Source organism: Zootoca vivipara, chromosome 4 (genome assembly GCF_963506605.1).
Source record: "Zootoca vivipara chromosome 4, rZooViv1.1, whole genome shotgun sequence".
Taxonomy (NCBI): domain Eukaryota; kingdom Metazoa; phylum Chordata; class Lepidosauria; order Squamata; family Lacertidae; genus Zootoca; species Zootoca vivipara.
In genome coordinates, this window is record NC_083279.1 from 5,454,103 (window position 1) to 5,474,796 (window position 20,694).

Below are 20,694 nucleotides of genomic sequence, written 5' to 3' on the forward strand. Positions count from 1 at the left end.
GGAATGATACAAACTTAATTAAATAAATTTTGTTGTTTCAGCTGGAGTGATAGGAGTTGGGAGTCCAGCAACATCAAGAGAACCACAGGTTCCCCATTCTTTCTTAAACTGAAAAAATCTTCTAATGCTAAATGCATACCATGTTAATTGTAGTCATACAATATTTTAGATGTACCAAATCAAAGGAATACATATAGGCAACTCCTTATTTATGCAGGTTTCGCATTCCAAGTATGCATCAGCCACAGGGTTCTGCCCCTTGCAAGGCCAAAAATGGGGAGTCGCCTATATACCACACAAAGTTCTGCTCATTTGAAGGGGTGAGCAATATGTCACACTAGATTTGAGTGTAACATTTGCCCTTTATGTGTGCTGGGTCACATGTCATGCATGCCCTCAAGTTGTAGTAGTTGTTATTCTGTCATAGTTCTTCACTACAAAAAAGTCCCTTACAAAAAATAACAGCCAAAGGCATGGCATAAAAAGAAAAGGACACATTTCAATAAAATCATTACAATGACACAGCAAAGTATTAGCGGTGAGTTGCGATATGAGCTGGATCATTTGCAAATGAAGAACCATACAACTTGTATAAAAGATTAGGGGGGAAATTCTAGCCCACTTCTTGTTTCATTAACTAGTTTCCATGCAATGTAATGTGTTCTTTTTTTCTTTTTCTTTTAAAAAAAGCTTCTACCAAATGTGCCAGCGGATGAAGCACCTATCGCCCCACTTGGTTTCCCTCCCGTATACAGTGGAACAGTCTCGCCTTCCTCTGTGGCCAGCATGGAAATGCAAGTGGGAAAGAAGAGGTAAGGTGGATCTCTTTGTTTCTCTTTGGGTGCCCTTAAAAGATGATTGGACAAACTCATGGAGGATAAAGCTGTCAATGGCTACTGCACTGAAGCAGGAAGGAGGATTATAGGTGGAGAGACTTCTCTTGCTTGAAGGCTTCCCATGGGCATCTGCTTAGACACTGAGAAAACTGGATGCTGGAGTAGATGGCCATTGGCCTGATCCAGGACTCTTTCATTCTTAAGTTCCTCTGCCTTTCCCTTCTGACTGGAGGAAGGGGCTTGCCTTCCTCTATGGTCAGCATGGAAATCAAGCGGGCTGGTGAAGAAAGGACCAAGTGAAGTGTAGCTCCTCTACAAGTCTGTTCACTTTTCTGTGCACGATTCCTTGTTTCCTGTGGCATCCAGGCAAGTCCACATCACAGTGTAGCTGAATGTGAGGTTTGCAATGGGGAGGGTGTTTTGGAGAAGAGAAGGGGGAGGGGGGTACTGTCCCTTCCTTGCCGGAAGTTTCCACACAGAAATTCATTGTAGTAGCAGTTCTTCCTCCCATGCCAGATCTAGATTTACCTTGCAATTGTGGGTCTGGATTCCCTCGTGGAGGAAAGCTGCTCAGACAGAAATTGTAGTGTGAGGAGGGGAACAGCCACTTAGAGAAGGATACCTCCTCAGTTGCACTGTGGGGTGCTTTACAGCAAAGGTAACGGCTGCTCCACCAACCTCAGGCTGCCTGCCTTCTTCTACATCCAACCCAGGTGGTGGCCCTGCCTGTTGGCTTCCTCCTGCTTATTCTCAGTGTTGCCCTCAGTAGGGAGGAGGTTGGGGACAAAACTAGACTTAGTTGACTCTGTCGGTCATTTACTCTGACTTTTGCCTACTCTTGACTTCTCTGCCTTCCCTCAGCTGAGGGTGACATTTCTACATGGGCAACCTTCTGGGGCGACATACCAGTGGAGGGTGGAGCAATGGCACCCGGTGGGTGGAGCAATGTGAGAACAGCGCAAGCAGGAAGCAAAAGGGGGCAAGACCTCAACCACGGGCAATTTATATAGCCCAAGCCATGCCCCCAGACCAACCGCATTGGTGGGTCCAAGGGATGATGCGGCTCAGGACTCTAGTGGCGCCGGGGCTACCCCACCTTGTGCGCGTGGGTCGGGCTTGTTCCCAGCCCGCAAGGTTATCTCCCGGGAACGGAAAATGGCTTTCTCAGAGTTAAGAACAGTTTCCAGCCACGGAAAAGCACCTGAGAAAGATGTTTGGAGCAAGACTAGTGGGAGCTGCAAAGCTAAAAAAGCTGCAAGTCCAGAGCCTGTGGTGCCCCACCCCCGTTGCATCAATATAACAGGGAGGGAGATGGGAGGGGCCCTCTGTTTTGCTAGGAATATGTAGCACAAGTTTCTCTTTCACTGACTTAACCTGCATTTATAGTACAGTACAGCTTTCTTAGTGAATATGTATATGTTCTTAATTTTGAAAATCATCTATCAGTTTGTATACCTGAGAGAGAAGCAAAAACTTATACAGTGGTACCTCTACTTACGAATGACTCGACTTACGAATTTTTCTACTTACAAATGGAGCTCCGTCCGCCATCTTGGATGCGGTTTAGATAGGATTTTTTCTACTTACGAATTTTTAGATAGGGTTGCTTCAACTTATGAATTTTTTCTCCCAATGCATTCCTATGGGATTCAACTTACAAATTTTTCCGACTTACAAATGTGCGTTCGGAACGCATTAAATTCGTAAGTAGAGGTACCACTGTACTCTTGACAAAATAAAATGGAGTTTTGATATTTATTTATTTATGTTACTGTTATCTTTTTCAGTTGGAGAAAGTAATCCATAATAATAATAATAATAATAATAATAATAATATACCCCACCCATCTGACTGGGTTTCCTTAACCACAAAAAAAGTCTATTGCAGTTTCTATTTTCCTATCAGTTTGCAAAATTCTGCCGACTTCTGAGGGGAGGAAGAGGCCCTTGTGTTCGTTCCCCTGCCTGCTGAGAGGCAGCTCCTGGAAGTGACAAGAGCAAAGCCTCGAGATACAGCCAAGCAGGCTCACTGTTAATCACCCCTTAATGCCTGGCTCTGGTTCATGTGATCCTAACAAGCATTTGAATGCTCCCTTGGGCTGATCTGCATGTTCATCCTCTGCCGGGGGAGGAACACTGCCCTTTCTCTGCCACATTGTTGAATTCCTGTCAGGATGTAAACTAAGGGCTTATTTAGAGATATATGGGATTTACCCAGCAGTGTCGGGATGCCAGAGGGACTGCGCCAGCCTATTGGCTGGAAATGAAGGTGTATTCACCGAGCACGTATATAGGGCCAACTGCAGATCCTATTGAAGTCCGTGGCACAATTCCCACTGCCTTTAATTGGATTTAGATCAAGTTCTTTGCGAGCTCCCATATTAAAGCTGATCTCTAAATGCTTTTTCTTAATGAACAGAATTTATTCAGAAGCTCTTCTCAAGGTTTAAGATTACCAGCAAACAACCTTCCAAGTAAACTGAATGGTTTATTTTAAAGAAGAAAATATTCTCTTTCATCTTCCATTCAGGATGTGAGTTGGTTTGCAACATTACTCATCCTGGTTCTCTTGAGTGATTCTTGGGCCTGAATGGAGAAAAAAGTGTGGTTTCAGGGAGCCAATCTCAAAATACAATGAAACTGTTCCTGGACTTCAGAGTTTGAATGCTGATATAGTACAAAGTATATAGTACAAAGAAAGCTGGTTAAGTGTAGATAACACCTGGTATGAAGGAAGACCTAAGCTAGATGTCTCCCTGATAGCTACATTTCTATGTGCAGAGAATTGTGGGTATGCAGTTGTCCCTGCACTCATAATTAGTCTTCCACATGTTCTGCTGTTAGTGTAGACTCATCCTCAAACAACAACACCAACTCCCAACAACTGCTTTCCCAAAGACCAATACAGAACCAGGTGTCTCTCCCTTCAAATCCTCCTTTAAACCAATTTCCCCCATGAATACTTTATGAGAAACACATACCTGAGTCTTTATTCACAATAAATTCTACATATATGCAACTGTATTGACTCAGTGATAATGATGATGCTTATTAATAGACATTAATGTGTTCTAGCTCCAAGTCTTGTCAGGCAGCCAAGTTCCCACAACAGTTCTGTATGTGTATCCAGCTGCAAAAACGACTTAGGATTTGAAAAGCCATTGCGTTGAAGAGCGCTTTCTATTTGTTATCCTGTTCCATCGGTGTCAGGTATTTGCCCATTCTGTTTCCATGATCAGTTGATGGTACGTATTATGGTATGTGATCGAGTGATCAGTACAATCATTCTACAAATGCATGTACTAATATGGGTAGCATTGCTTCTACTCTTAGATGCTGTCAAGGGAAAACATGGGGGGAATCACCTGAATACACACTGCCATGAATACATCATATTATTTTGTTCTACCAACAGTAATTGTCACCATGTGTTTGATTTTTGTGTGTGCCTGTGTGTGCTCACATATAATAGATAACCAAACTATGATCAAATTTTAATATTTTTGTCCTGGCTTATTGATGCTCCTCAGCATATGGTACTCAAAGTATTCCACTTCAGAGCGTAAGGGACAATCAAATGAACATGATACGTAGAAGGAAAACAATTTAATAACAGGTTGCCAAGAATCAGATAATAATTCATGTCAGATAACAAAAGCATTCTTTAGTCAGTCGTGTGGCATTAACCCCAATATTGTTTCAGAAGCCTGGCAACTGTAAAAAGGTAATAAGGAGGGTGGAAAACCTAACAAAAATAGTCATTTGGAAGGTTCTGCTCAGGCAAAATAGGTGTATGAATTTCAAGAGAAGCTAAAAGGATTTCTGTTGCGATAGGGGGCATGTGGGTGGTGTGTAATGTGTCTCTAAATTGCCACCAATTTTATACCTAAAATGGACCAGGTGAGACATTTGTAGAAATTTCTAGAAAGTTAACCTAATATTTATAAGGTTCATGAAAATTTTGACAGGGAGCATAAATGTTTCACATCTCCCTACCATGCAAATCGACTATGGCTAAAGTGACCCATAATTTGTTGGGAGGAAGGATTTGGAAATGGGTGAATGGAGCACCATCACCAATTTTCCCCTCACCAACACCGACAGGTTGCCTGTAGTAACACCTCCAGGCAGGCAGGCAGAACGTTCAAATAGAAAAAAGAAGATTGGGAAGGGAGGGAGGACTGAGAAGGCAGGCAAGTTCACAGTACCCATTTGACACCCACAATGTTCTGGCAAAGCGAAAGAGAGGCTCAGTTCGTCCTGGTCAGCAACTTCTGCCTGGTACATCTTTTTAAATATTGCCTTCCCCTATAGCCTGAGCCATTGCCATCATTTTCTTTAGCTGCCACACTTCAGGTCAAGATTTCTTCACTTCCTGCTTGTTTCCTCTGGCTGCGCCATAGAGATTCCCCCCCCCCTTTCCTTTAATAAGGAAAATCTTAAGAAGGCATCAGGCCAAGAACTCCCACAAGACAATCAGGAATTCAGAACATTTATTGCAAGAGCTGAATAACTGTAAATAACGTTGAACTGGCAAAGCAGTAACAAGGATAACTGTTTAGATATTTATTCGGTCAAAGTCATCAAACACCCCTCACAAACTGACATAAGTACTGCAATAAGCAATGCACCCCTAACCCATTTTATGCTTGTATATTGTGGAGGAAAGAAAATGTGAACTGCTATATACAAAATAACTTCAGTTAGTTTTGGTAAGAACAAATTAACCATCAATATTAGCTACCTTTATTTTTCTGTGTGTTTATTTTAAGACTGATGTTTAACTGTGGAATAAGATAAATTTTTCTTTTGTACTTTAAGGACTCCCCCCCGCCCATGTTGCATGCTATTTGTTTAAATTGTCTGTCATGCCTTAAGAAAAAAACGCCTAAGAATGTTCAGATTAGGATTTATTAGACGTGCAACTGAGATCTTATTAACATTAGGAGTCACTTTGCTGGTTTGATTCAAGTGACGCAACACTGGTACCTGCCAGGCATTGACCAACTATGGTAACAAACAGTTAAACAGCAAGAATTAGAGATTGAACCCTTTCATTTCCCCCAACTAGCCTACCAGGAGAATGCTTGGTTACATCATGAAGGCACGACACATTAAATATTTTGTGGCTATGATCTAAAAACACTTGTGTTACTACAACATCAATGCAGATGAAGATCAACACAACCGCTGCCATTTGAGCAATACAAACTGTCTTAGGTATAGACACACACAGCCCAATTGTTTTAAAAAAGCAATGGTTAGATATGGATTTACTGGGTACAAAATAACTCAAGAAGTGTTCCCGCACAAGCGCCATTGATATGAATGGGCACTTAGGCATCTCCCATTCAGTTCGCTGGGGCTCATATTTTGGAACCACTCAGCAGATTGTTCCCCTTATCCTCCACCTAATTTTGACTAATATCACTCTCTAGCGTGATTGCAGCCAATGTCCATTCAGCTGCTATCATGGTTAGTGTTTTCTTTTTCTCCCCTTTGCTTTGCAAATCAGAAAAACAACAAAAAGAATAGTGGCTAAAATCTCAAAGCCCTTACTTCAAGTGTTATTTCGGAATTGGCAAATAGTTTGTTGGCAATTTTTTGTCATAATAATAGTAAAATAAAATGTTTCCCTCCCCTCCCTCTTTTCCTCAGTTTTTAACACAAGTGTTTTGAGCTCCTTGGAACATTGTGTGTCAGACAGACTACTAACACAGAAACACCATCACCAAAAGAAACAAAATAATAATAAAAAAACAACAGGAAGCAAATGAAATAAAGTAGGAAAAAAGCAACTGTGGAACACAGAATTATGCTACAGTATTTTTTTTAGGTGACCGTTATAAGTACACAAAAGTTATTAATAATAATTGATTCTATTTACAAGTACTTGAACACTGATTGACTTAACAAGTGTCCACTAACGTTGTTAATAGCACAGTAGGTTTAATGTTTGCAATTTTTAGTTGTTTTGTTTCAGTAAAGATGTCAAGTATAGCAGTCCCAGCACAAGATCAATGGTAACAATAACACAATTTCCTAATTGGATATGCTTTCTAAGAATTGCAATCCACCGTCTCTCTCACACACATACTCTCTCTCTCTCTCTCTCTCTCCATGTGAATCTTCTACTGTTTGCAGCAGCAAGTCCAGGGTCAAAAAAACAAAGTAACATAAACAAACCCCCACCCATTATCCCAAGCAAATTGAAAAAATTAAGATATTTTGCAAACTGGAGAGATTCTCTGTAAGAGTTTGATTATTTCTATTTAACAAAACCACACAACTAGTAGAAATGCTATTTTGTGTTGCAGTTCCATGGAGCTACCACAAAGTTATGCATATCTCTGCTATGTGACGCATAGTTCTAGAGGTCTACTCAGTACATAAAGCTCTGACACACACACACACACACACACACACACACACACACAGAGTATTAGCAAGTCTAACTAGGCTAAAGTCACTGTTCCAAAGAAGCCTTTCCTTATAGCTGGTTCTCCTTCGGACTCTCCACTGGTCCTGATGCTTGTTTATAGGATTTCAAGTTAGCCAAAGGAATGTCAGCCATGGGATTGCCAGGGTTGAAATGGCCTTCCCCCGAGCCAAACTGCTTTCGTTCACTGAACTGGTTTCTGTTGCTGTCTTCTTTCCAGGTTCTGGTCAACGTGTGGCCATTCACCAGTTTGTCTTTCTTAACCCATTCCTTCTGAGGTGCAAAGGTGGAGAGTGGAGACTTTGGCTGCTGGTACGAACCCAAAGAGGGAGGCATCCAACAGTTGTCTGAGTGACCCAGGACCAGGCATTCTTGAGTGCACATCTCAGTAGCTTCAGCTAATCCTCGAGGGCCAAGAGGTCCATCTGTGGTGAGATGTGGGCACAGGCAGCAGACAGAAGGGGTAGGGAGTAGAAGAAAGAGAGAAAGGGGGTGGTTAGATTTTTTTTCTGTCTTTTAATAAAAAAGTGTTACTTATTCATTTAAATATATATGTATACAGTGGTACCTCGGTTTATGAACATAATTGGTTCCGGAAGTCTGTTCATAAACTGAAGCGTTCATAAACTGAAGCGAACTTTCCCATTGAAAGTAATGGAAAGTGGATTAATCTGTTCCAGACAGTCCGTGGAGTACTTAAACTGAAGCGTTCATAAACTGAAGCGAACTTTCCCATTGAAAGTAATGGAAAATGAATTAATCCGTTCCAGATGGGTCCGCAGCATTCATAAACCGAAAATTCATAAACCGAGGTGTTCATAAACCGAGGTTCCACTGTATTGGCTGCCTGACTAGTCTATTCACCTGACTAGGACCATAGGGGTATAAGGTGGGTAATTAACACCAGCAACAACAATTCATAAGCTGTGCAAGCAACTTACAATTATAACAGCAGCACACACAGAAAAAATCCATATGAAATACTTTATACCATACTTTGTCCAGTTCTTCAGCAATAAACCATGAAGGCCCTCAGAACACCAACTAAGCCATGTGGGGCAGCACAGGGAGGGTGAACTTCCTCACCTGGCTTTCCAATGCTGAATGCTATTGCCAGTTCCTGAGAGAGCGAGGAGCTCAATGTAGTACAGCCATGGCAGGTGGAGCCAATCTGATCTGCCTGCCACCGTGCCCTCACCTCTCCGGTTTACTTACCGACCGGGGAAGGCTCCTTCTGTGCATGTCTGGAGTCTCTGGACATGCGCAGAAACATTTTCTGGTGCGGCGGCCATTTTGGAACTGGGCAGAGCATGCTCAAAAGCGACTTTTTTATATAATAATGTTTATTATTTTTTATAGAAACAAGACAAACATAACATACAAAATAAACTCTGTCCCTTCAATTTCCCTCCACCCCCAAGACCACTTCTGCCACCAGTGATACCCATGGGCATTGGGAAACAAAGGGGTCCATTTTAAGCTGGGTTTGACCTCCCCCCTCCCTCCTCCACCATTATCCCCCCCCCCCCGCCACTGAGAGGACAGAGGCGGAGGATCTCTGAGGTTTGGTTTCCCCCCCAGCTAATTCTACTTAACAATAAAACAACAAATGGAAAAAGAAAGAAAAAACAAGAAAAAAGAAAAAGAAAAAAGAAAAAATATAAATTCCCAAATCTTATTTTCTTAACAATTTGTTTGTGGCTTCCTCGACTCTCTTCCTCCTGGTTTCCCTGACTTCTTTAATTGATTATGGCGGGTTTTCTATTCTAATTCAAAATCTTATTCTTATCATATTAACTTAATCCTCCTCCTTCGTTCATTCTGCTCCCCCTCCGAGTCCCCTCCTGCCACTAGGGTAACCCGAGGGGCTCAGCACTCTAAAGGTTCCATTTTAGTGTCTGGGTTTCCTTCTACCCCCTCCCCCTCCCCCCAGAGCACCCCCTGCCACTGGGTGCAAAGAGTAAAGAGAGGGAGACAGGCAGCTCTCTACCCAAACACCTCTCTACACTCAAAAAATATATAAAAAAACCTCTAAAATATTTCCTCAACCATTCTTCTAATCCCTCCAGAAAAATCCTAACCCTAAACTTTTAAAACACACTCCTTCTCCCCTCCCAATGTCTTTTCCCCCAATTGGATTAGCATTTCCTTTAACAAGCCAAGATTTCAGAAACCGTTATTCACCAACCAAAAAAAGACCTTAAACTAAAGTTTTCACCCCACACCAGTTCTCAAAGCGACTTTTGATGCTGCTCTGCCCAGTTCCAAAATGGCTGCAGCGCGACGGCCATTTTGGAACTGGGTGGAGCAGCATCAAAAGTTGCTTCTGAGCATGCTCCGCCCAGTTCCAAAATGGCGGCAGCGCTACTTCCGGTCTGCTACTTCCGGCCCGGTCCCTTATTTTCCTGGCAGGAACTTGGCAGGTATGGTATAACCACATCAGGATCAGGCAACTGCCCACTAACAGTGTCTCAGTACACTTATCTGACCTACCTAATGGAAAGATTTTCTGGAAGCATGAAAACAGAGAAGACCTTTTTTTTAAAAAAAATGCATTTCTTTTTATTAGTCACTGTACAAGTCCGTTTTTGAATAATGGCTGCATATTGGTGTGAGCATTTTTTGAGAAAGTGTGAATCGTGTAGGTTTGCATGAAAATGCAAGCAGAACCCAATTTCTCCCACATCCCAACCCATCCTGAATTTCTTGCGTAGGACTGTTAGATAGAACCAGATTCTGTCAAAAGGACCCACACGTCAGCCATCACGTCAATTGGACATACCCAAAATGGTTGCGGCCTGTATGTTCAAAGCGTGAATCTAATGTAAGTAGATCTGACAGATAATGTGTTTCAGCTACAAATGTCGGTTTTTTAATATCAAAACTACAAGGTCCCCCAACCTCCACACATTCATCTGACCTCCTGTGCCAAGCCTAAGGGGTACACATAATATGTACTCTACCTTTAAATATATATATAAATAAATTCAAAGCCTCTCAAGTGGGAACACAATGTTGGATTTTTTTTCAAACTCAAGCAGGAAATCCCAGCCAACCAACAAATTCAGATAATGGGTTCTGGCATACATTACCAGCAGTGCAGACCCATGTCTTTTCTGTGCATGATTCTCAGTGGAGTCAAACTGCGGATGAGTTATTGATCTGACCAGTGTGGATATGGTGAGAAACCAAGGAATGCAAAAGGGACCATCGAAACTGACTTAGCTCTGCATTTTTCAGTGCTATCAATCAACTCACTCACAAGATTCTAAATATATATTTCAGTTGCAAATTACCAACAGCAAAGGCAATTTCTTTAAGGCTATTCTTTTCTCTTGTTCCTAAAGAAACAAAGTTGCTTTCGTTACCGTGTGTACAGACAGTCAATTGTTTCTTGATTAAAATCAAGTGACAGGAAGGTGATAGGAAGGAAATTACTGATTTATTTGGAGCACAAGTTAACTGATAGTCAGGAAGGCTGTAGTCAAAAGTGCTTTAAAGGGCAACCCAAAACAGAGAAGAAGGAAATGCAGAAAGAGGATCTGATCACTGTCACATTAGCAAAAAAAAAAAGAGGGGGGGGAATGATTTTACGGAATCCAAGTATGGAAACCGGGAGGAGGGGCTGGCAGAAAGGTTGGCAGAAATTGGGGGGTGGGGGAAGTCCCTACATTCGGTAAGCTGCTACCAGATTTATACTACAGTCATACCTTGGTTTAAGTACGCTTCGGTTTGAGTACTTTCAGTTTAAGTACTCCGCGGACCTGTCTGGAACGGATTAATCCACTTTCCATTACTTTCAATGGGAAAGTTCGCTTCAGGTTAAGTACAAGCTTCCGGAACCAATTGTGTACTTAAACCGAGATACCACTGTAGAGCAAATTTGGCCTTTTTATTGAGGGAAACAGACAAGTAATTTCAAGGGAAGCCAGCAATCGTATTTGACCTAATCATACTAAGAATAGCCCCATTAAAATCAATGCACTTAAGTTAGTTAAGACAACATTGGGTTGGCTATCAGGTATAACTTAGATACAACTTCAAATGTGCTTCACTAAATACTAGCAAAAAGTCCCTGGGGATTTGCATGCGGATACACTACTTGGTGATTCTGGTTTGCAGAACCTTCTGCGCAGGATTACACAATTACTGTATTTTAATATTTTGTTGGAAGACACCCAGAGTAGCTAGGGAAGCCCAGCCAGATGGGCCGGGTATAAATATATTATTATTATTACATTATTATTATTATAGCATATCAACAGATGTTCAACAGCACCAAGCATGTTTAAGGAGAAAAAGAGTCATGGCTTTATGTGCCTCGTTTTGCGCTTCCGAGCACAATTCAAAGTGTCGGTGCTGACCTTTAAAGTGCTTAACAGCCTCAGCCTTGTATTCCTGAAGGAGCATTTCCACATACCCCCATCGTTCAGCCCGGACACTGAGGTCTAGCTCTGAAGGCCTTTTAGTGGTTCCCTCACTATGAGAAGTGAGCTTACAAGGAACCAGGCACAGGGCCTTCTCGGCAGTGTCACCCTCCCTGTAGAATGCCCTCTATCAGATGTGAAGGAAATAAACAATAATGACTTTTCATCTGAAGGCAGGCCTGTTCTGGGAAGCTTTCAATGTTTGATGTTTTGTTTTAAAAGCTGCCAAGAATGGCAGAAGCAACCTAGTCAGATAGGCGGGGTACAAGAAATTTATTTTTATTAAATTCACTTGTGTTAAACCCAAGGAATACATGTGGGTATAGCCTGAAGTGAATTATTATAATTATCACTATTATTTATTAAATTTGTATACCACCCTTCATCCAAAGATCCCAGGGCAGTTCACAAGAGAAAAATACAAAACAAGAATATAAAATACATAATAAAATAAAAACAACCCAATAACCTGCCTCCCACAAAAACAAATTAAAGGAAATGTCATTAAAAACATACAATAATTTGGGACTGGAAGTTTCACTTATTTTTTAAAGAGGGTCTAAAATCCTGAGCTTTACTTTTGAATCCCTGAATTTTAATGGGATAATAATAAACAGATCTTTATTTTAAAACTCCTTCCCGGCCTTTCCTCGTGTCTTTGGGTCCTCCTATAATGTGACACAGGTATTTCACAGAGGGAGGAGGAAGCAGCTAGTAAAAGGGAGAATTTCCAGCATATTGTTAACATTTCGAAAGGTTAATCTATAGGTTAAACGCTGATTATTTTCTTTTCTGCTGACAACAGCAATTTGCTTTTAATTGGGTTTTCTCATTTTTTTCTGCCCGAACAATAATACAATCCTATCTTGCTGACCCAAAAGGGAATAGTTTGGCAGGGATTAAATCTTTCAGTGCACAATAAAGAGGAAAGAAGAGGAGGAGGAGGAGGAAGAGGAGGAGGAAGAAGAAAGCCCATCACCCTCATTCATGATAAACTGACACATTTCATGAAATAGACACGGCTCCATTTCAAAGCTTTCAGTGGAATGAATGGAAAGCCTCAGCACCAAACTTTCATGTTCCATGACCTCATCCAGAAGCTAAACAAACTAAACTCAAGTTCAAACACAACTAACATCTATTTTCGTTTGGGCTTTAAATGAGTAATAAGCCGTTTTTAAGTCAGAATGAAAATATGCTTGTGGCCCTTTAAGCCATGTCAAATTAGTCTCTTGAGAGATTTATTTCTCATTTAGTTTGCTTTCCTCAGTAACAGCTCCCGAGAACTAAGGCACTTAATTTTGGTGTAGGGTTTATGCAAGCTTTGCTAGCTGATAAGTTGGTAAAGTTTATATGGGGCTTTGGAACTGTTTGACAGAAGAGCGATTTAAATGCATATTCTTGGCGATGAAATGCATTATCTGCACATATTCTCAGGGATGTGCCTGGAGCAACCCATTTTAAGTAGATGTCTATATTTCTTCACTCCCTGTTCCCCCGTCACTTATAATACTGGGGACATCGAGCCAATATCAGAAACATTTCTTTTGCTAACGCTGTATCAGTGTTAACCCTGGTTAGTGCTAACTCTGCATTGCCTGGCCCCATGCAACAGAGATGCTTAACAGCAGCAACCCCCTTGGTGGCAGATGGGGAATTTTCAGTCCCCCCCCCCATTGCTACAGTTATCGAGGGAAGGGGAAACCTTCAAAATATTGTGTGTGCATCATCTCTGGAATGGGGGGGGGGTTGGAGGAAAGATAGTAATATTTTAATTGAAAATAGAAGCACTTGGTATAATAAGGGGGTGTAATTGCTTATATGAGTCCCATTAGAAAGTAAAGCACCATTCTCCAGCCTAAGGGTGCCACTTGTATTTTGTCCTTTTGGATGTGACACATATCACAAAAACATATCCTCCAACATTTCTCCGATTAAAGTAGGGACATCCCATTCCATAATGATAATTTTACTATTTATACCCCACACATCTTACTGGGTTGCCCCAGCCACTCTGGACAGCTTCCAACATATATAAAAACATAATAAAACATTAAACATTAAAAGAACCCTTCCCTATACAGGATTGCCTTCAGACAGCTCGGGAGTCAGATAACTCCATACCCTCCAAAGTTTCTCCAATGAAAGTGGGACATTCCAGGATCAAATCAGAAACCGGGACGGCTTCTCTAAATCAGGGACACCCTGGAAAATAGGGAAACTTTGAGGGTCTGACACAGGTTTCCATAGGATAATTTCTATCTATACATGCATATTTAGAAACAATTGCTGTAATTTCAAAAGAAATTAGTAAATCTTGCCATAGTGGGAAAGACTGGCCTATGTACTTGCTTGATCTACTGTCCAGATGCTGAATTTCATAGAATAATAGAATCACAGAATTGTAGAGTTGGAAGGGACTCTGAGGGTCGTTGAGTCCCATGACCTGTGATGCAGGAATCCTGCCCACAACCTTCCGGGGGGGGGGGGGGCTTGAATTACCAACATTCTGGTTAACAGCCAGGCACACTGACCCATTGCACAATTTCCAGGTTCCTCTTCAGCCTTAAACCTGACTGGACCCAGCAACTGTTTCAAATCAAGGACACCATGAAACAGAGGACTGATGTCTGAAAAGTAGGGCACGTGGCTCCCTGTCCACTCCATGCCCTGCTGTTTTTCTTTTAAAAAAATCCTTTCATCAAAACTCACAAGTCTTCCAAATAGAGTCAAGTCATACATTAAGCTGTGAATCATCAAGTTTACCCTGGTTTCCAAACGAGTATTGATTCCCCCCACATTACAATACAGATCTACAGGATACAGAATGTGTTGGTTATGTTCTAGGCCAGGCATGGGCCAAACTTGGCCCTCCAGCTGTTTTGGGACTAGACTTCCCATCATCCCTGACCACTGGTCCTGTTAGCTAGGGATGATGGGAGTTGTAGTCCCCAAACAGCTGGAGGGCAAAGTCTGGCCATGCCTGTTCTAGGCTTTATTTCAGAAATTCCTAGGAGCTACAACTGAGAGAAACAGGTTGTCACACACACACACACACACACACACACACACACACACACACGTGTCTCTACCCTGGAACATAACCATGAATCGTCAGCAACACTGCAAGGGCCTTATGGGAACCAAACTTGTTTCAGAGTTACTCAGGCACAAGCCTCGTTGGAGGTAAGAGCAAAGCCATGCACATATGAACCTGCCATGGACGAAGGCAGAGAACTGGTCAGCCTTGGCCATTGCAACCTACTCCAGCTCGCATTCTCAAGCAAGAGTTTTCCCAGTCTTCCTACCAAAGACTTTTTAACTGGTGATACCAGAGACCAGAAGCTAAAACTCCCTTCATGCACAAGAACGTCCTCTGCAACTGACATCTTCCCATCCAGGGTGAGTTCATCCCTTCTGCTCTAATTACACTGCCCCTTCCATCTCAAATCTCTTTCTGGTTGGCACTGTAAGATGAAGTGAGAAATTATGATCATGAGTGGACTAAGTAAGATGAGAAGAGATGCTTTCTGGAATGCACACGGCCTTGTTTTTTGGCTTTGTTTTTTTAATTCCCTTGCACAGAGAAGAAAGCATAATGTTGACTTAATGGTAATTATCTCTTCCCTGCACTGTCACCAAACAATGGCTTTCTCCCAATTTTCTGAAGTTGTTTCATCGCCACATACAATGACACCACTTTAAAGCTGTTCCTGCTGCTTTTAATTTTATAATTACATTAATTTGTTTCCCTTTTCTTCATAAAAACGTCACTGAGATCTCTGCATTGACTTTTTTCCTCCCACAGGCTGAAGTATTTCATTGAATTTCTCCTCCCCTCCCAACATCATCCTTCCCCCCCCACCCTCAAATTATTTGTTCTCCAAACAATCCAGAATAAATCTGGTTATCAGTCTTGGCTGCTTGAATATATAATGACGCAAGTGCTGATAAAACTGTACAAGCCATCTGTCTCCAAATTTAAATATTTTGAAGGCAAACACAGTCGAACATAAGCAAGAACTCCTTAAAATTGCCTTTGTAAATATTTATATCTGATTGTGCTCAAAAATAATGCCTTTTGTTGTTGTGTTTTTATTCTGTTAATAGCTGTCAGGCAGCCTCACATTCATGTTGCCTCAAAAGCAGGCAGGTGGAAGACAAGAGAATAATCTGTGCCAGTCAAGTGCCTGCTCTTTCCTAATGGTGGAAATTCTGAGTGGTCTTTTATCTCATTTTATTATACCCAGAAGCTAAACTCTTATTCCATTGATTAACTCACTGCCGCAATTAGTGAGTAGCTTCTGGCAAGCTGACCGACCGCATTTCCACCTCCTGCTTCAAAGGCCTTTTGCTCAAAGGCTGGATAATTATCCTTTGACTCAAGAAGAGTCAAGACCTCAACATTACCAGCTATCCCCTGCCCCCAAATAAATCCCACTCATATATATATATATATATATTTGTGACCGGAAGGTAGCAAAAGTAATTCTTTAATTATTATGAGTTATTTGTATTGGATTAGATTGTTACAAGATAGGTGAACATTGCTGTATACTTGGTCGTTTCTTTAGCTTCTAAACCACCTTGTGTTCAGCAGTATAGGAAGGTGATATTCAAATTAAAAGTGGAAGGATTGTGATGGTGGATATTGGGGACCCACTAGCAGTGTCCTGAAGCAACGCCTAGTCTGAAAATGTTAGCAAACTGGACAAGGACAACGTGCTGGGATTTAAAAATTAAAAATTAAAAAATCAACTTTATTGATTCCAGATCTAGGTTGGACTTTGGGTGTAAATCCCTTTGAGACCCCTGGGTGGAAGGCTGAAGCATGACATGGGTCCTCCGCGTGAGGCAGGTCTACATGTAGGACCCTCCTAAGCCCATCTGCTGCATGCCTTGGATTTTGGACAGAGACCTCCAATTAGACCCCTCTAATAGGGTGCCCTGCTATCGCACTGTTCTGAGGTGGGGGTGAGGTGTTAGACTATGGATTCCAGGCCCAATGCCTATATCTGCCAAAGTAGTGACTATTGCTATGGGGAAGGCAAAACCTCAAACAGGGCTAATCTGTTTGCAGGCAAACTCCTTCCCAGCTCCAAATATGGGAACTAATACAGAACCGCAGCAAAGCCAGTAGCACATAAACATAGGAAGGAAAAGGTTGGAAGACATAATCAACAAGCGGCCCAAGGGGTCGTTTAAATGGCCCATGAGCTGCCCCCGAACTGAGCTGCCCACTCGGTGAGTCCCCACGTGCAGCACTAAACCAGCGCAGCGGGGAGCGTGGACTTGCTTCCGCAGTGCCGGAAATCACGTATACAAATGCACAGATGCCGAAAATCATGTCTGCACAGACGCCCAAAAATCGTGTCTGCAAAGACGTGATCCGGCCCATGGAGCGATCTCCGCGGGAGTGAACCAGCCAAGGCAAGGTAAACCTTGACGACCCCTGGACTAGAGTGAAGCCTGCTCCACTCCGCTCCACTCTCAAGCCCCAGGTGGATTGGCCAGGGTTCAAATGACTGGATAGCAGAAGTTACACATACAAATAAAAAGGTAAAGGGACCCCTGACCATTATGTCCAGTCGTGACCGACTCTGGGGTTGCGCGCTCATCTCACGGTATTGGCCGAGGGAGCCGGCGTACAGCTTCCAGGTCATGTGGCCAGCATGACAAAGCTGCTTCTGGCAAACCAGAGCAGCACATGGAAACGCCGTTTACCTTCCCACTGTAGCGGTTCCTATTTATCTACTTACATTTTGACGTGCTTTCGAACTGCTAGGTTGGCAGGAGCTGGGACCAAGCAACGGGAGCTCACCCTGTCACAGGGATTCGAACTGCCGACCTTCTGATCAGCAAGCCCTAGGCTCAGTGATTTAACCCACAGCGCCACCTGGGTCCAAATGGTGTGAGGGAAAAAGACTTTGGCAATCCCATCTGCCGTTGAACCCAGTGTGTTTTGACTAGACACATTTTTGGCTTTACGTGCTATCCCCAGAATGTAAGCCCAGCTTAAGTTGAGAGTTGCCTGTATTCCAAACTCTGTTTGGAAGCATTTGGGAGAAGTGGCTGCCGGCTGAGCTGGCAGATGAGTGTTGACCTGTGCTTTGAGGATTGGGCCGTCGGTCACGTGGCCAAGATGAACGGAGATTAGAATATGTGGAAGTTTAGCCCTGCCCTGCCCTGCCCCCACCATGCCTCCTTATGCTGCCTTTAATTCAGTTGTTTTAAGTTCTGCCAGGGTGAGGCATTTATGTTGGCTGAGGCCCAGGAAAGCCCAAGATCTGCAGAAAATCATGTGGGTGGGGTGGGGTGGTAATTCTTAGTAAATGACTGGTGGGCTAAATGCAGTTTGGAGGGTCACAAGTTGTGGCAGCTTGACTCAGCAGAAATCAGGGAGGGGAGGCCTCTAAGTCTAATCCTGCCATCTTGTTTCCTCTCTTCCTCAACTTCATTATTATTATTAATATTTATTCCAGGTCCCATCCTATGTTAAGTAACACCTTGATTAATATGCATGAGAGGCAAAGGCCGAGGGCAAATCCACTAACACCTTTTCCGTACTCCAAATTTAAAAAATACCGCTATAAAAAGAAGTTTAGTATCAGTGTCATGTTCTAGATGCAGGCAGTCACCTTGAAAAAAGTGGCGGAGGAGAAACCAAGCAGGATTCTGCAAAACCTTTTGTTAGCAAATAAATGGGGATTACAGTTTTACACATCTCTCCCACAGATTTTATTCTTCGGTCACATACGAAACGTCAACATTTGGAGATGGAGATGGTCCAAATACAACACACAGGCAGCCAAAGCAGCAGATTCTCTCCCCGGGAGAATATGGTTATTTAGACAGACTTTATAGCTCAAAAAGAACAGATACCAGCACATCTTTGTAAATCCGTACCTTCTCTTTCACGGCGTGGACCTCATCCATCTTTTTAACTGCTGAAGCTACTGCTGAGGAGAACATTACCACAACTAATTCTGTCTTTTCCAAATTAGCATTTTTGTCGCATTCCCCATCTTTTCCAAATAAATTTTTAAAAAATTTATGCAAGGGATTGAAATGAACCTTCTGCATTTGACATATTTGCTAATAAAAGCAGAGCACCCACAGCATTGGATTAATATCCACTTTATTAACACATATTTTCTGTTATTTAGTTGAGATGTTTTAGCCAGCTGCTAGGGAAATGAAATGAATAGAAATTTATTGAGTTTGCTTATGCTTTTTTTGCTGAGAGAAATGCAGAATATTCTAGACTAAACACTCAGAACTATTTGGTCATCCAGTAGATGTACTGAATATTTCTGAATGCTGCAGATGGAAGTTGTGCCGTGCTTCCTTAACTGACTGGAAAAGCTAAGGGGGCAGGTTGGTGGATCCCTGTTCACTCTCTAGAACAGGTGTAGGCAACCTAAGGCCTGGGGGCCGGATGGGGCCCAATCGTCTTCTCAATCCATGGAGAAAGAGATCCAACACTTTCTAGGCCCCTAAGATAAGCATATTGTTAGTCTGTTCCCCCACATCTCGGAATCATTCTTTAAGGCAGGGTTGGCTAATCCCTGGTCCAGCCAGATGATTTTTCTTGGCCTTCAGAGACCCCAACTATTTGGTTGCAGCATAAAATATCCCCGCCCCCCACCAACTACGTTGGGTACTCTGCTGTTATATGCTGGGCTGCATAGGTTTCTGCTTCAAGGGAGTGGGATGGAGAGAGGATTTAAGTCATGGGAAATTGTTCTGTGATTGCCAACTGGGCTCATAGGTTTAAATCACACTCTCTTCTTGTTGTCGTTGTGCTCTCTCTCTCTCTCTCTCTCTCTCTCTCTCTCTCTGTGTGTGTGTGTGTGTGTGTGTGTGTGTGTGTGAGAGAGAGAGAGAGAGAGAGAGAGAGAGAGAGAGAGAGAGAGAGAGAGAGAGCACTAATTCAGCATCTACAGTTTTTGGCTGGCAAAAATCCTTTAGAGGGAACCTTGAAGGGCAATGAGGCCCTCAGGCTGTAAAAGGTCAATCATCCAGAAAGAAAGAAAGAAAGAAAGAAAGAAAGAAAGAAAGAAAGAAAGAAAGAAAGAGAAAGATGGACCCCATATTGTAGTTCTATCGTAGTTGTTCAAACTTCATGAAATGAACTTGATACTTGACCTATTCAAGTAGCACCCCCAGGAAATTCCCAGACTGCAATACCAAGATAAAAAATGGACACAGAACGTTCTGGTCTTCCTTGCCTCACACCAACCACAGTTCTTATTGTAGGCTCACCTGGCAGCAACTTCACTTAAGTTGTATCTGGTGAGTGCCAGTGTAATATATGGTAATATTTAAGAGTGCTAGACAAGGACTGGACAGACCCAAGTTCAAATTCAGATCCGCACTTAGCTAATAAAACTGGTTGTGTGGCTGTGGGCCAGCCACTCCCTCTCAAACTACATCTCACAGAAATGTAGTGAAAGTAAGATTGGGAAAAGGGCAGGAAAACTCACAAAGACAAGATCCAAAATAGAGTGCAATGAAGGCAAATAAATATAGTGTTCTATATGCACAGCTCCCTTTAGTGAATAATTTTAAAAACCTGCTAAACCTGTTTTACCAAAGATGACAGCGAGACAAAGGAATATGTGACTAAACCAAGGGCAACAATGCTTTAGTCATATCAATTCCAACTCTCTTTTCTTTAAAAGAAAAAAGGATTGTCTCTTTCTTTCCAGCCAAAATTGCATTTCAAGAGTTTTATTGAGACATTGGATATACTTCAGCTACTTTCTATTTTAAAATGCTTCAAGGGAGCTAAAATCCAGTCCTGCTGAATGGATGGCATTACATCAATGTCAAGGAAGGCAGTACCACCTCCACTGAGTTTATCAGCGCCTCTAATTCCCTCAAACACCTGTGCACCTCAGTGGCTTTATGATTATGAATAGATCCACTGACTAGAACAGGACTACTCATACCTTCAAAAAGTTACTTGCAAAAACTTCTATATTTAGTA

The 20,694-nt window shown here is 42.3% G+C and overlaps 1 protein-coding gene and 1 long non-coding RNA gene across 2 annotated transcripts in view; one reads left to right on the plus strand and one right to left on the minus strand.

Annotated features, from left to right (window-relative positions):
• The window catches only part of LOC132591971 (uncharacterized), a 38,542-nt gene extending 19,001 nt beyond the window's left edge, over positions 1-19,541 (plus strand). Inside the window, exons 2-3 of the long non-coding RNA XR_009557423.1 lie at positions 691-7,705; positions 18,438-19,541. This is a non-coding gene — a long non-coding RNA (uncharacterized LOC132591971). The remainder of the gene's footprint in view (positions 1-690; positions 7,706-18,437) is intronic.
• The window catches only part of LOC132591970 (protocadherin-9-like), a 111,201-nt gene continuing 97,833 nt past the window's right edge, over positions 7,327-20,694 (minus strand). The window contains exon 2 of the mRNA XM_060273313.1: positions 7,327-7,700. Coding sequence (XP_060129296.1) covers positions 7,327-7,700 — 374 coding nt within the window. The remainder of the gene's footprint in view (positions 7,701-20,694) is intronic.